Raw genomic sequence first — 13,476 nt, forward strand, 5'->3', positions numbered from 1 at the left:
ATGAAATATTTATTTATGATTTTAATCAAATGAATTATATGGTGTCCCGATTAATTAATCGCAATTAATCTCATATACAAATATTTGCTGAGAAAGCCCCTCATATAACAATAATTCAATATATAAAGATTATACATATTAATATTAATATCTAATTATACATAGTTATCTTTTAATATTTAATATATATATTTTAGGAACCCAAAATGTATATGCTGTCTTTTGGGGTGTTGAGAAAGGTTATGTGCAGCCTGATGTGGTCTGCTCCTTTGGCACGCAACAGCTTGCTTGCACCTGCATCAGCAGTTCATGTAACACGGTTCGTTGTCGTGGCGTTATTGGATAGGGAACCCTAGTGTCACTACATCGACACAACGTTGAGTGAGTGACAGAAGGGGAATGTCTAGGTTACTGTTGTAACCCCCGTTCCCTGATGTAGGGAACGAGACGTTGTGTCCCTCTTGCCACAACACTGTACCAACCGCTGTAACGGCCGAAACTTATTCTCGGCTCCTCAGTGCAAAATCTGAATGAACAGCCGTATTGCGCCCTGCTTTGTACCCTTATGTCTGGGGGAGGGACATGCAAATTCTGTTCGCCAATTTTTCATTGGCCTTTTCACAAGTTCACAAGCAACTGAGGCTCTCAAGCGAGACCCCTAGTGTCACTACATTGACACAAGGTCTGGTTCCATCCATCAGTGAATGGGGGTTACAATAATAACCTAGACGTTATGGTATAATACATCTCAGTAACTCCAACCATGTTTGATCATTTTATTTGTCAGTTGGACAGCTCGTCCTGTCAAAGTGGGCAGTTCTTGGCCAATTTAAGCTACAGTTAAAGGTTTATCAGCCACCCTTCTGTAGTTATTGGTATCAGCATCAGCCAATTAAAAACCAATAACGGTCGACCACTGTATTATATCAGAGAAATTTGGATAGAAAATATAAGCTGAAATTGGAGTACAATCTGAGAATTTATAGCAAATTGTTAATTGTATGCAACACTTTTATTTGCTGGTCTGCTGTTGTAACAGATGTTTTCTTTCATATAGCTTCTCACAGACCCACTTTCCATTTCGAGTGCCTACGCAAACAGAGCAGTCAAGACGAGATTCCCCTGCGACACACAGATCTGCTGCCACACCATCAGGTGATGATCACACAAAATACAACATATACAGAGATTAACTTTGATGACCACAGTGTTTTCCAATAGAAATACATCTAAAATATGTAACAACATTTCATATGTTGTTATATATATATATACACTGTACATTTTATGTCTCCTCTAAATACCATGCTACAATGAGGGAGCTTACATAGTTCCCCTTCTGTCGCTCTCTCCACGTTGTGTCGGAGAAGCGACACTAGGGGTCGCTCTTGAGCCACCGAATATACCTCTGATCTATGAAAAAAGGCCAATGAGAAGTTGGCAGCTAGTATTTGCATACCCCGCCCCCGGACATACGGGTACAAAGGCGAGACAAATACTAGAGTTCATTCAGAAATTTTCTTCGGAGCTGATGGTCTTGTATGCTGTCTGCTACGAGTTACACACACCCGTGTATTCCTCTGACGATCTCCATGCTGTTGGATTTGACGGCGCATAACAGCGACTTTCTCCTATCCTGTGCAATGCTGTGCATTGTTGCCCCTGGGCTCTTCGACAGCGCAGATAAAAACGCGAAAGAGTTTCTTAAAAGAGTGATTTTATTTAAAAGAGTAATTTCCTCTAAAAGAGCAAACACAGCGAGCGTTGAACGTCCTTTTCAGGACGCGTCTTTATAAAGATGCCGTTCCGCCGCTTTGTAGTTCCTGGATGCAGTAGAGTGCTCTCCGTTTCAGACGGCCACAGGCGTTGTCTCGTGTGTCTGGGTAGCGATCACACCGCGGCTGCGTTTGTGGATGATTCATGTTCTCACTGCGAGAACATGACCATGACAATTTTGCGGTCGCGACTTGTTTTCAATTGAGAACAAGCCACTCCAGCCGCCCCTCGCATTGCTCCTTCTTCCCACGGGATTGAGGACGGTGCGAGTGGCGCTGGAGGCGATTTGGGGGCAGCAGCGGGTGCGGCTCCGTCGGGTTTCAGAGACCCACGGACCACCCGTTCCTCAGCACGCACGTTGACTCCCGTCCATGCTCGAGGCAACAGCCAGCCTGCCTATCCTCTAGAGCTCGAAGCGGATGAGCTCGCCGCTGCATTGGAGAGCGCGGACGACTCCCCTGGGCTGCCGCCTTCGGGCCAGCACCCCCAGGCTGAGGCTGACGCTCAGATGTCCGACATGCTTTCCTGGGCCGCCGCCAGCGTGGGCTTGGACTGGAACCCTCCGTCCTCCCCACAGCCATCGCGGTTGGATGACTGGTTCCTGGGGTCTGGGCGCCGCCCACAGCCACGCCCCCCCGTCCCGTTTTTCCCGGAAGTGCATGATGAGCTGACGTCCCTGTGGAGAGCGCCTTTCACCTCTCGCAAAGCCACTCGCTCATCCGCTCTCGCTACCCTCGACGGCGGAGCAGTCCACGGATACACGACGATTCCCCCGGTGGATAGGGCTGTTGTGCTTCACCTATGCCCCGAAACCCTACCACCTGACGGGTCGCCCTGTACTCCCCTCCAAGGCCTGTAGGACAACATCCTCGCTGACAGCGAAGGCCTACAGCGCCGCTGGACAGGCCGCTTCCGCCCTGCACGCCATGGCCCTCCTGCAAGTCCACCAGGCCAAGGCGCTCAAAGAACTGCACGTGGGTAGCCCTGATCCCGATGTGCTGCAGGAACTGCGCTCAGCGACCGACCTCGCCCTCAGAGCCACGAAGGTCACAGCGCAGTCACTCGGGCAGGCAATGGCCACCCTTGTGGTCCAGGAACGACACCTGTGGCTGAACTTGGTCGAGATGCGTGAGACCGACAAGACTCGCTTTCTCGACGCCCCAGTCTCCCAGTTCGGCCTCTTTGGCGACAACGTCGAGGACATTACCCAGCAGTTCTCCGCTGTGAAGAAACAGACGGAGGCGATCTCCCAGATCCTGCCCCGCCGCAAGTCTGCCGCCTCGGGCCATGCCCCGTCTGCTCGCCGAGGGCGTCCCCCTGCGAAGAAACAACAGGCTGCTCCGCCTCAACCTGGGCCCAGCTCTCAGCCCATGCGTCGAGCGCCCCGCAGGAAGCCGACGCCCCCCGTCTCACGGACCCCCTCGAGGACCCGGAAGGCTCCCAGGCGCTCCTGAGACAGACGACCCAGAGCCCAAGACGTTAGCTCCGGAGACGGTAAGACCGCTCTGTCCCCCGGTGGAGGGCCGGTAGGAGAATTTTGTTTTGAATACATTTAATTTGCCGCTCCCCTTAACCGGGGCAGCGGTACCCAAATTCTCAATAAAAGAGCTATTTCCTTTGCCTCTGGGTCATCTGGCCCGCAAATGCCGTTCTCACGGCACTCTGCCCCCAGATCTCAACAGTCCTGGCATGCTGGACGCGGCCACAGGTCCGCTTTCAGCCCTACGACTGACCCCCGGCCGGCCGGTTCTGACGAGTCCAGAGGACGCCACCATAAGACCTCCTCCTCAGTCACTAACCCGCCCCCTGCCGGGTGCGCGGAGCAAAGTAAGTGCTTCGAGCCTTTTCTCAGCACCAAAGCCTCGGGATGCCCCCTCGCCTCCCGACGGCACATTACCTGCTCCACCCCGCTGCGAAGCCCCGCCGGGTACGTCAAAAATACTCGTCCCCTTGATGCCCCTAGCACGGAGATTGGATGCGTGGCTTTCACTTCCCAACCCGTCATGCTGGCTGGCCCGGACCATCCGACTCGGTTATGCAAATCAGTTTGCCAGGCCCCCGCCCCCTTCACGGGCGTCCGCTTCACCGCAGAACATGCCCAATCCCTGCGCGCGGAGATCGCTACTCTTCTACTCAAAGATGCGATAGAGCCTGTCCCTCCAACCGAAATGAAGAAGGGTTTCTACAGCCCTACGGTTCGCGTTCGACGGCCAGGCGTTCCATTACAAAGTCCTCCCCTTTGGCATGTCTCTGTCCCCTCGCATCTTCACGAAAGTCGTAGAGGCAACTCTTGCCCCGCTCCGAGAAGCCGGCATCCGCATACTCAACTACCTCGATGACTGGCTCATACTGGCCCACTCCCGAGAGTTACTATGCACTCACAGGGACCAGGTGCTCAAGCAACTCAGCCGCTTGGGGCTTCAGGTCAACCGAGAAAAGAACAAGCTCACTCCGGTTTAGAGCAACTCCTTTCTCGGCATGGAGTTGGACTCAGTCTCAATGTCCGCACGTCTCACCAACGAGCGTGCACAGTCGGTGCTGAAATGCCTCGCAAAGTTCAAGCCAGACACAACGGTCCCTCTAAAACTCTTCCAGAGGCTCCTGGGGCATATAGCATCCTCCGCCGCAGTCACGCTGCTGGGGTTGATGCATATGAGACCGCTTCAGCACTGGCTTCAGACTTGAGTCCCGAGTCGAGCATGGCGCCACGGCAAGCACCGTGTGATAATCACCCCCGCATGCCGCCAAACACTCAAACCCTGGACAGACCTCTGCTTTCTACGGGCAGGTGTGCCCCTGCAGCAGGTGTCCTGAAACGTCCTGGTCACTACCGATGCATCCAAATCGGGTTGGGGCGCCGTTTGCAACGGGCACGCAGCTGCATTTCTTTGGAGAGGGGCCCCGCTGCGCTGGCATATCAATTGCCTAGAGTTGTTGACTGTTTTCTTTGCCCTGCGACAGTCCAGCAACGGAGGTTAAATCGCCAAGGCAGCGTACGCTCCCGCCACATGTCACGACTCGCCAGTCGTCTCCTCCTTTGGAGCTAGCAGCGAAACTCACATCCCCGGCAAACTCAAGGTGGTAGCGGACGCACTGTCACGACAACGCTTGCCCAGTGGAGAGTGGAGGCTTCACCCCCAGTCGGTTCAGCTGATTTGGGAACGATTCGGCAAGGCCCAGGTGGACCTGCTTGCCTCCCGAGAGACCTCCCATTGCGCGCTCTGGTATGGCCGGACAGAGGCTCCCCTCGGGGCAGACGCGCTGGCACACAGCTGGCCCACGGGGCTGCACAAGTACGCATTTCCCCCAGTGAGCCTTCTTGGACAGGTGCTGTGCAAGGTCAGGGAGGACGAGGAGCAAGTCACACTAGTGGCTCCATACTGGCCCAACCGGGCCTGGTTCTTGGACCTCATACTCCTCGCTACAGCCCCTCCCTGGCAAATTCCCCTGAGGAAGGACGTTCTTTCTCAGGGGCAGGGCACGCTCTGGCATCCGCATCCAGACCTCTGGAAACTCCGCGTCTGGTCCCTGGACGGGACGCGGAAGATCTAGCTGGCCTACCACCTACTGTCGTAGACACGATCAACCAAGCCAGAGCCCCTTCCACCAAGCAGCTCTACGCCCTGAAGTGGCTCTTTTCCACAAATTGGTGTTCTTCCCGGGCTGAAGACCCACAGAGGTGCGCAGTTAGGTCAGTGCTCCTATTCCTGCAGGAGAGGTTGGAGGGGAGGCTGTCCCCGTCCACCTTGAAGGTGTATGTTGCTGCTATCGCGGCCCACCACGACGCAGTAGATGGCAAGTCCCTTGGTAAGCACGACTTAATCATCAGGTTCCTAAAAGGCGCCCGGAGGTTAAATCCCTCCCGGCCAAGCCTGTTCCCCTCCTGGGATCTCTCGGTAGTCCTTGTGGGCCTCCAGAGACCTCCCTTTGGGCCGCTAGAATCAGTTGGACTCAGGGCCCTCTCTCTTAAGACTGCCTTTCTGATCGCGCTCGCCTCCATCAAGAGGGTCGGGGACCTGCAAGCGTTCTCTGTCAGCGACACTTGCCTGGAGTTCGGTCCGGCAGACACTCATGCGATCCTAATACCGCGACCGGGCTACGTGCCCAAGGTTCCTACCACACCCTTCAGAGACCAGGTAGTGAACCTGCAAGCACTGCCTCGGGAGGAGGCAGACCCAGCCCCGTCGTTGCTGTGTCCGGTACGTGCTTTGCATACCTATCTGGACCGCACGCAGAGCTTTAGACACTCTGAGCAGCTCTTTGTATGCTTTGGGGGACAGCGGAAAGGAAACGCTGTCTCCAAACAGAGGCTTTCCCACTGGATAGTAGATGCCATTTCACTGGCTTATCACACTCAGGCCGTGCCCCCCCCTCTTTGCGGGTCCGAGCTCACTCGATAAGGAGTGTTGCGTCCTCGTGGGCACTGGCCAGGGGTACCTCCCTGGCAGACATCTGTAGAGCAGCGGGTTGGGCGACACCCAACACCTTTACGAGATACTATAATCTCAGGGTTGAGTCATTTTCATCCCGTGTTTTCTGAGGTCCGAGCCAGTAGAACTCGGTAACGCGCTGATGGGCTGACCGGATGAATCGCTTGCATATACGCCCTTTCCCTCGCTTGAGGTAAAACTGTGCGTCTTTTTTCCCAGGAGATTCCACTCAACTCGAATCCCTGGTCGATTCCTCCCTAGCACTCATGGGTCCGCAGTTCGGCGGAGGAACTTGCCGACCCAATCCACTGCGGGTACTCAAATCTACCCTGTACTGGAATAGGTGCTCCACAGGATGAGGACTCCTACGCGGACTCCCCCTGTGTGTATGTTTCGCGATATGGTCCCCTTACGAGCGGACTCGCGTTTTCCTTGGGTAAGTTTTGGCTGCCCTTCGGTCGCCGTGTGTAGCAACTCCCCCCTCACTGAGGCTGGATCTACCACCACGCCACTTCCACGTGTCGCCTAAAAACACATGTGATATATTCACCACCTTACCTCCCCAGCTGGGTAGGGGTGGTCTCCGCAGGGTCTTTTCCCCCTGAAAGAATAGGAAATTGGGTAAGACCCCCTTCCCTCAGTGCGTGTAAGGGCCCCGGCTGTCTATTGCTCTATGCGAGAAACATAGAGAGAAAAGAGGCCCAGCCAGGCTTGGCCCGTTCCCAGGTTGGCAAGCGCCGCCTTGTTCCCCTGTCAGGATAACCAAAAGGATTCCGACTACTTTTGTGGGGCATTGGGGAAGGGTCCGTGTAGTCTGATACAGCTGGTCGTCTGGCACGTAAAAAACACCTGCCCGCTCCTGTGTCAGACCACATACACGGCTCAGCGCATGGCGTAATTTAAATTGGTCCCCTAGTGTCGCTTCTCCGACACAACGTGGAGAGAGCAACAGAAGGGGAACGTCTAGGTTACGAATGTAACCTCCGTTCCCCGATGGATGGAACGAGACGCTGTGTCCTTCCCGCCACGCCGCTGAGCCGAGCCGCTGTAGTGGCCGGACCATTTCCGGCTCCTCAGAAAAATCCTGAATGAACTCTAGTATTTGCCTCGCCTTTGTACCCGTATATCCGGGGGCGGGGTGTGCAAATACTAGCTGCCAACTTCTCATTGGCCTTTTTTCATAGATCAGAGGAATATTCGGTGGCTCAAGAGAGACCCCTAGTGTCGCTTCTCATACACAACGTCTCGTTCCCTCCATCGGGGAACGGAGGTTACATTCGTAACCTAGACGTTTTCTGTGCTGACAAAGCAACAGCAGCTTAAAATGACCACTGCTACCTCATGGCCATTTATGTATTTATTGGCAAGTAGTTGTGTAGTAAGCAGGATACTAAACAGTCAGATGGTCTCTATGGTCTGGTTCATCAGAACTTAGACACAATGTGGAGGGTTAATTCAGTGTTTGTGGAGAATCTACATCTCTTTCTTCTGACATAATAACAATTTAAACTTAAATCTATGTTTCAAGTCCATTTATTTGGTAAAAAAGCACCAATATAAGATACAACATGCGTTACATTATCTCTTACATATTATTATTATTAGGGCTGTCAATCAATTTACATTTTTAATCAATTTAATTAGATAATGTGTTGATTAATTAATCGAATGAATGGCATAATATCATTATTTACTGAAAAAGGTTCCCAAATAAATATAATTTGGGGTATAATAGTTAAAATTTGTTGAAACGTATATGTTTAGTGAAGCCTTGTTGAAGTGTATAACAGAACCATTTGTGTTGTGTATTGTTGTTATGTATTTTAATTTCATTTTAATTCTTTTTATAAGATATTTTAATTTGTTTGAAATTGTACAGCACTTTGGTACACTGTGTTTTTTAAAGTGATTTATAAATACATTTTGAATTGAATTTTGTATTGAAAATGACTTCATTTATATATAATATAATTATAATTCAGATAATTGAAATACCATCATCTACGTACATTTTACAATGCAAAAAGTGGCTTTAAAGTCAAAATATTGTTTGTTTTATTCAAGATCATTTAAATTAACTCTATTATTGGCCTGTTTCCATACGAGCTATTTTATTGTTGGTCTGTGTACGCTTTTTGATTTTCTCATTTTGATGGTGTCACATTTCACTAGTTTTTTTAGCATCTCTACTTTTTTGGAAGCTGTGTCAAGTTAAACATAGTTTGGAACATTGAAAAATGTGTCTGTGAAACGCTGAGCTGCTCTCGCTGGTTTTATGAGGTGTGTTTTCTGTACAGCTGGAGTTGTGCTGACTGACCCCTACTGACACAGATTTACTAAAACATCAAGTTAAACACACACGTTTTTGCTTCAGCAATAATGTTTTTGAGAGTATGAAGCAACAAGAAATATTTTAAAACTGTCCAAATTTGTGAAGAGACATTGAATGTCTCATAATTTCTTTTAATTAAATATTACCATATCGTTTACGAATATCAGAGACTCCAGTTATTGAACTCATTTAAATTCACCAAGAAAACACTTAGACCTAAACATAAACGAGTCCTTTTATTACTTTCTGCTATCAAAGCAACTGCAAGCTTTCTTTCTCTCTTACAAATACATCTTTTCAATGTTTATTGTGCACACCTCCCTCTTTTTTACGTGGGAAACTGGTAAAATCACCTCTCTGTGACGCTTTCTGCAACTCTTGTCATGTGGAGGGCAATGCGGCGCTTGACGCTGGGTTCAGACTCAAGAACCAAATTAAAACTGTCACAAGCAGTCGTCTGTCTGAGGCAAAGAAGCTAAATCTAATGACAATTTCCTCCGCATCAGTCTCCCTTGATGTGTTTGATTACGCACAGTCGAGCACACAGTTTAAGTCGATGCGGACCAGGAGGAAGGTTTGAGTTGTCGATCGAGTTCTGTTCAGTTCATTTTATACGTGTTTTGTTCATATTTGAATCGTATTTGTTTTTTGTAATATTGCGTTGTTCATATGTCGTGTTTTAGTGGCCTCCGCTGTCACTGCAGGAAAAAAACATGAATCTGCTTTGTGTCTCTGTTGTTCATCTGTTCTCTTCATAAATAAATAAATGCATAATCTTCTATATGCTCGTCCTGTAAATTCATGATTAAAAATGAAAATGTGAATGAAAAGCGAATAAATGTCTTATTATCATTAAAATGATGGTTAATAATAGATGATAACTGAATTTTTATGACCCTATCCGTCAAAATGATGGATGATGAGAAAGTCCAAACAGCAAGCTCTGTATGTGACTTATTTTTTTTTTTTTTTTGCATAGCCAAATTTCAAACATTACAAGTAAATGGACAGAAAACATGGACAAGTTCTTGAAAAGGAAACATTTTGACAATGGTTAGCTTATGTGGGATAGAGGTGTGCCGTAGAATTTTTTAGTCGTAAAAAGTTGGGAAACACTGCCTCAAGCAATGCTGTAGGGGTTATTACTGTCTATGTAGTCATTAACAGAGCAGCCTCAGACATTAACAGTGCTGAATATTGTGGGTTAATTTTCCACCCGGTACATGTAATTTTATTAAAAGCAACTTACAGCTGAAGCAACATATCAGGTGTTGTGATGAACAGTATATACCGCCTCACAGCATCATTTGTTCATACTACAGGTAAAGGCAGTAACCGGACAAGAATCAAATCGAGCACGACTCTCTCCCACTCGTTCTATCCGCTCATGGGTCACACCACCGACCACGCCTCCATATACCCCTCTCCTTCAGGCCCAACCCAGCTCCAGCAGCACTCCGGGATTGGCTCACAGTGGCTTGTGGAATGCCCAGAAGGGGTCTGATTGGTCATCATGTTGTCCCTCCCCCTCTCACCTGCAGATCCCGTGTGCTCAGTACCTGCAGCAACACAGCAGTGCACACAGTCTGGTTGAAGCAGTGAGTGATCTTATTAACATTTATTATGTAACATTAGTTTTGTTCTTTCAACTTTTACATTTTGATGTCTTGCAAGTAGGGTTGGGTGATATTGTTAAAAAACGATATTTAAATATTTTTCAGCCTCTTGACGATACACTACTGTATTTGAACTTGCACTATTGTAGGTCCAGCCTCATCATAAGCAAAGACAGCAATGTGCCACACCATTAAAGTGTTGTTTGACATATCTCACCCCATTTTCTTTTTCATTAGGGAATACGCAAAAACCTCATATTGAACCGCACTTGTCAAAGCAGTTCATACTCTTTTTTTTATATATATATATATATATATATATATATATATATATATATATATATATATATATTGTATTATCTTCTCTGAGATCCAGTTATAATATTCATAACGTTTCTTTTTTTGTATCAAAACTAGTCATAATTTAGTAATATATGTAAAACATTTTTACATATACTTTGGTCCTCAGTCTGAAACACTCGGGTTTAAGCTCTCTGGCTGTTTAAGACATCTATGTTTACGCCCACTGCTATGATTGGCTAACATAGTGCAGCCCCTCCCATTCAGCCATATTTGAAAATCAGTCGTAACAAAATGAACAACAAGCTCCACAACATTATAAAAATTAATTTCAGGGTTTACATATAATGAACACCCAAAACATTGCATCCAAATACATTAAGACCTTAACTATAAAACTGTCATGACATTTAAAATATTTGTGAATGAAACCGTTTACTAGTATCGCATTTGGCCCAATAGAGTTTTTAACTGCCCCATCTTTAATAATGCTCTTTCAATAACAGTTCCTATGCAAAGCTTGAATCATGTATTGACTTGTCCTAGGACTGCAACGGTACATACAGTCACACGAATGATTACATATCTTAGCATGCGTGAAACCAATATTAAAACAACACATAACGAACAACACAAACCACATAGAACTAAAATTAAAAAGATTGTGGAGCAACATGGGACCACACGGAAACAAATCGTAACAAAACAGAGTGCCAGACGGTACACTAGAAACTGCGGATCAGATATATGCATGTGAAGTTTATACTAGCTAGCTCGCTAGTTTTCCCAACTGTGATGGAACTAAACTAAATTGAAATATTTTGGACTTAACACAGAGACTGAAAACCCACCACCGTCTCTAAAAGCTGTTGTTTGGGAGCATTACGGTTTCATAGTGAACTACAGTGATACTGGGCAACGAGTAGTGAACAGGATGAAGGCTGTGTGTTGGCTTTGTTTCACGAAGTCGGCTATGTCTCAGGAAGCACATCTAACATGATGACTCACTTGCAGCGACATCATCCACGTTTCTCTTGAGCTTACGGGAGCAAAGCATAAACAGCGTGTGCAAGTTAGTCTTGCCACGGTGTTCAAGCAGCCTCTTGCTGCAAGCTCAAATAGAGCTAAAGTGATAACAAATGCCATATGAGTAATATTTCCAAAGCAGGGGACATTATCAATGCTAACAGATCCATCCTCTCCTCTAAAAATATGGATATTCTGATTTTACTAAAAAGAAACTTGAAAATTGAGTGATAAGTACAAGTGGTGAGCTGAAAGGCAAAAGACAGAAATCTGCACTGCAATTGTTACAGTTATTATAATTGTACTTATTTTACCTTTATTATTATTTATGTTTTTAAACAATGTGCATATAAGAATCTCTTAAGTTTCGTATTGTAATTTAGTTGAAGAAATAGTGCAGTCATGTATAAATGAGCCTTCACAATAAGAAATGTTGCCCATCAGTCTTTCAAAAGAGTTTTCAAATTAAATAATTTAAAGAAAGATTATTTGTTTCCCCTGCTGTACCAAAACCGTACCGAACTGTGACCCCAAAACCGAGGTACGTACCGAACCATACATTTTTGTACCATTGCAGCAATAATTGTCTCACGTGCAATCCACGCTGATCTGAGGCGAAAACATACAATCCACACTGAAATGTTCAGAATACACAAACATAATACAATTCACAGTGATGTTGGGTGCTTCAACAGGCCAAAGCAGAGACGCTGGTCTTCACAGGAGTGACATCTTCTGTGTTTGCCAGTAAGTGGCAGCAGAATGAGAAAAAGTGACATGGCACACATTGCCGGAAACACTCCAAAATGATCAAAGATGTCCATCTAGTGCATGTTTATAAAATAACATCAATTAAAATTACACAGATTGGTGCAAACATGGTCCAGGATGCCTTCAAAACAGCCAGACAATGCAGCCGAATGAAACACAATGTAGTTCTCCAAGTTATAAACCGACACTGCGTCTTTTAAAAGCAGCGCGAGATGAATGATAATGGTTAAAGACCTTCTTCTAGTGTAGAAAGACATTTAAATTTAGATTGGCACATGAAGGTGTCCTGTGTAAGTTCACTTTGGATGAGGTGTCCCATGACAGGCCTGTCTCTCTCCAGTGGGCATGGCCAATTGTGCAGTGAAAAAAATAGGCACTGATGTCTTGTGAATATTCACAAATATTTGTGAATATTTGATATATCACTCAGCCCTGCTCATTAGTATTTTTGTCTGAAATGGAATTGTCAAGGTAAAAACTTGCTGCCTGTGTTGAATATACAGTAGATGGTGCTTGATGCTGAAAACTGTTGCTCTTGTTGTAGGTGCTGATATCTGAGGGATTAGCCGAATATGCAAAAGATCCAAAATTTGTGACGGTTACTAAACAGGAGATTGCTGATGCTTGTGAAATGACAATTGATGAGATGGAAAGTGCTGCCAGCAGCTTACTAAACATCACGCTAGGTCAAGGGGTGGAGTCAGATGACACCGGCATGTGTCTTAGCAACAGGGATCGCAGTCTCCTTGACTACAGCGATGAGGATGTGGGCCCAAGCAGCAGACGCGATGAGGATCTCACAGACGAAATGATCTACATTTCAACGTTATAGCCAAGAACTCAAGCACACAATCATTTACGGAATGAGGGAACCGTGCCTTTAACAGGAGCGTCATGGAGAGTTGTGTTGATTTACATGGACCAATTTCTTTTCAACCTTTTCATTTAGTTCACAAAGCTTTTGATATCTTTACTTGACAAATTTCTAGTAAGATCCAAATGTTATTTCTACAGATAATGGTGTAGGTTTTTTCTCTTCATAAAAGTGTTGTGCGCCATGAACCAAACAACAAGCTCAAGGGTAAACCACAATATTATAAACTTTGATTTGAAGCAAAAAAGTATATGATAATCAGACAAAAAGACAAGGACTGCGTACTCCTTCAATGAGGGCATGAACTACAATACAATGAAGTATGATGTCACTTAATAAATAAATATAGAA

The 13,476-nt window shown here is 46.5% G+C and overlaps 1 protein-coding gene across 1 annotated transcript in view; it reads left to right on the plus strand.

Annotated features, from left to right (window-relative positions):
- The window catches only part of cacna1db (calcium channel, voltage-dependent, L type, alpha 1D subunit, b), a 135,761-nt gene extending 122,499 nt beyond the window's left edge, over positions 1 to 13,262 (plus strand). The window contains 3 exon segments of the mRNA XM_052108311.1: positions 1,058 to 1,155; positions 9,861 to 10,136; positions 12,796 to 13,262. Coding sequence (XP_051964271.1) covers positions 1,058 to 1,155; positions 9,861 to 10,136; positions 12,796 to 13,083 — 662 coding nt within the window. The 3' untranslated portion in view covers positions 13,084 to 13,262.
- Positions 13,263 to 13,476: the final 214 nt, after the last annotated feature.

Source organism: Xyrauchen texanus, chromosome 37 (assembly GCF_025860055.1).
Source record: "Xyrauchen texanus isolate HMW12.3.18 chromosome 37, RBS_HiC_50CHRs, whole genome shotgun sequence".
NCBI classification, from domain to species: domain Eukaryota; kingdom Metazoa; phylum Chordata; class Actinopteri; order Cypriniformes; family Catostomidae; genus Xyrauchen; species Xyrauchen texanus.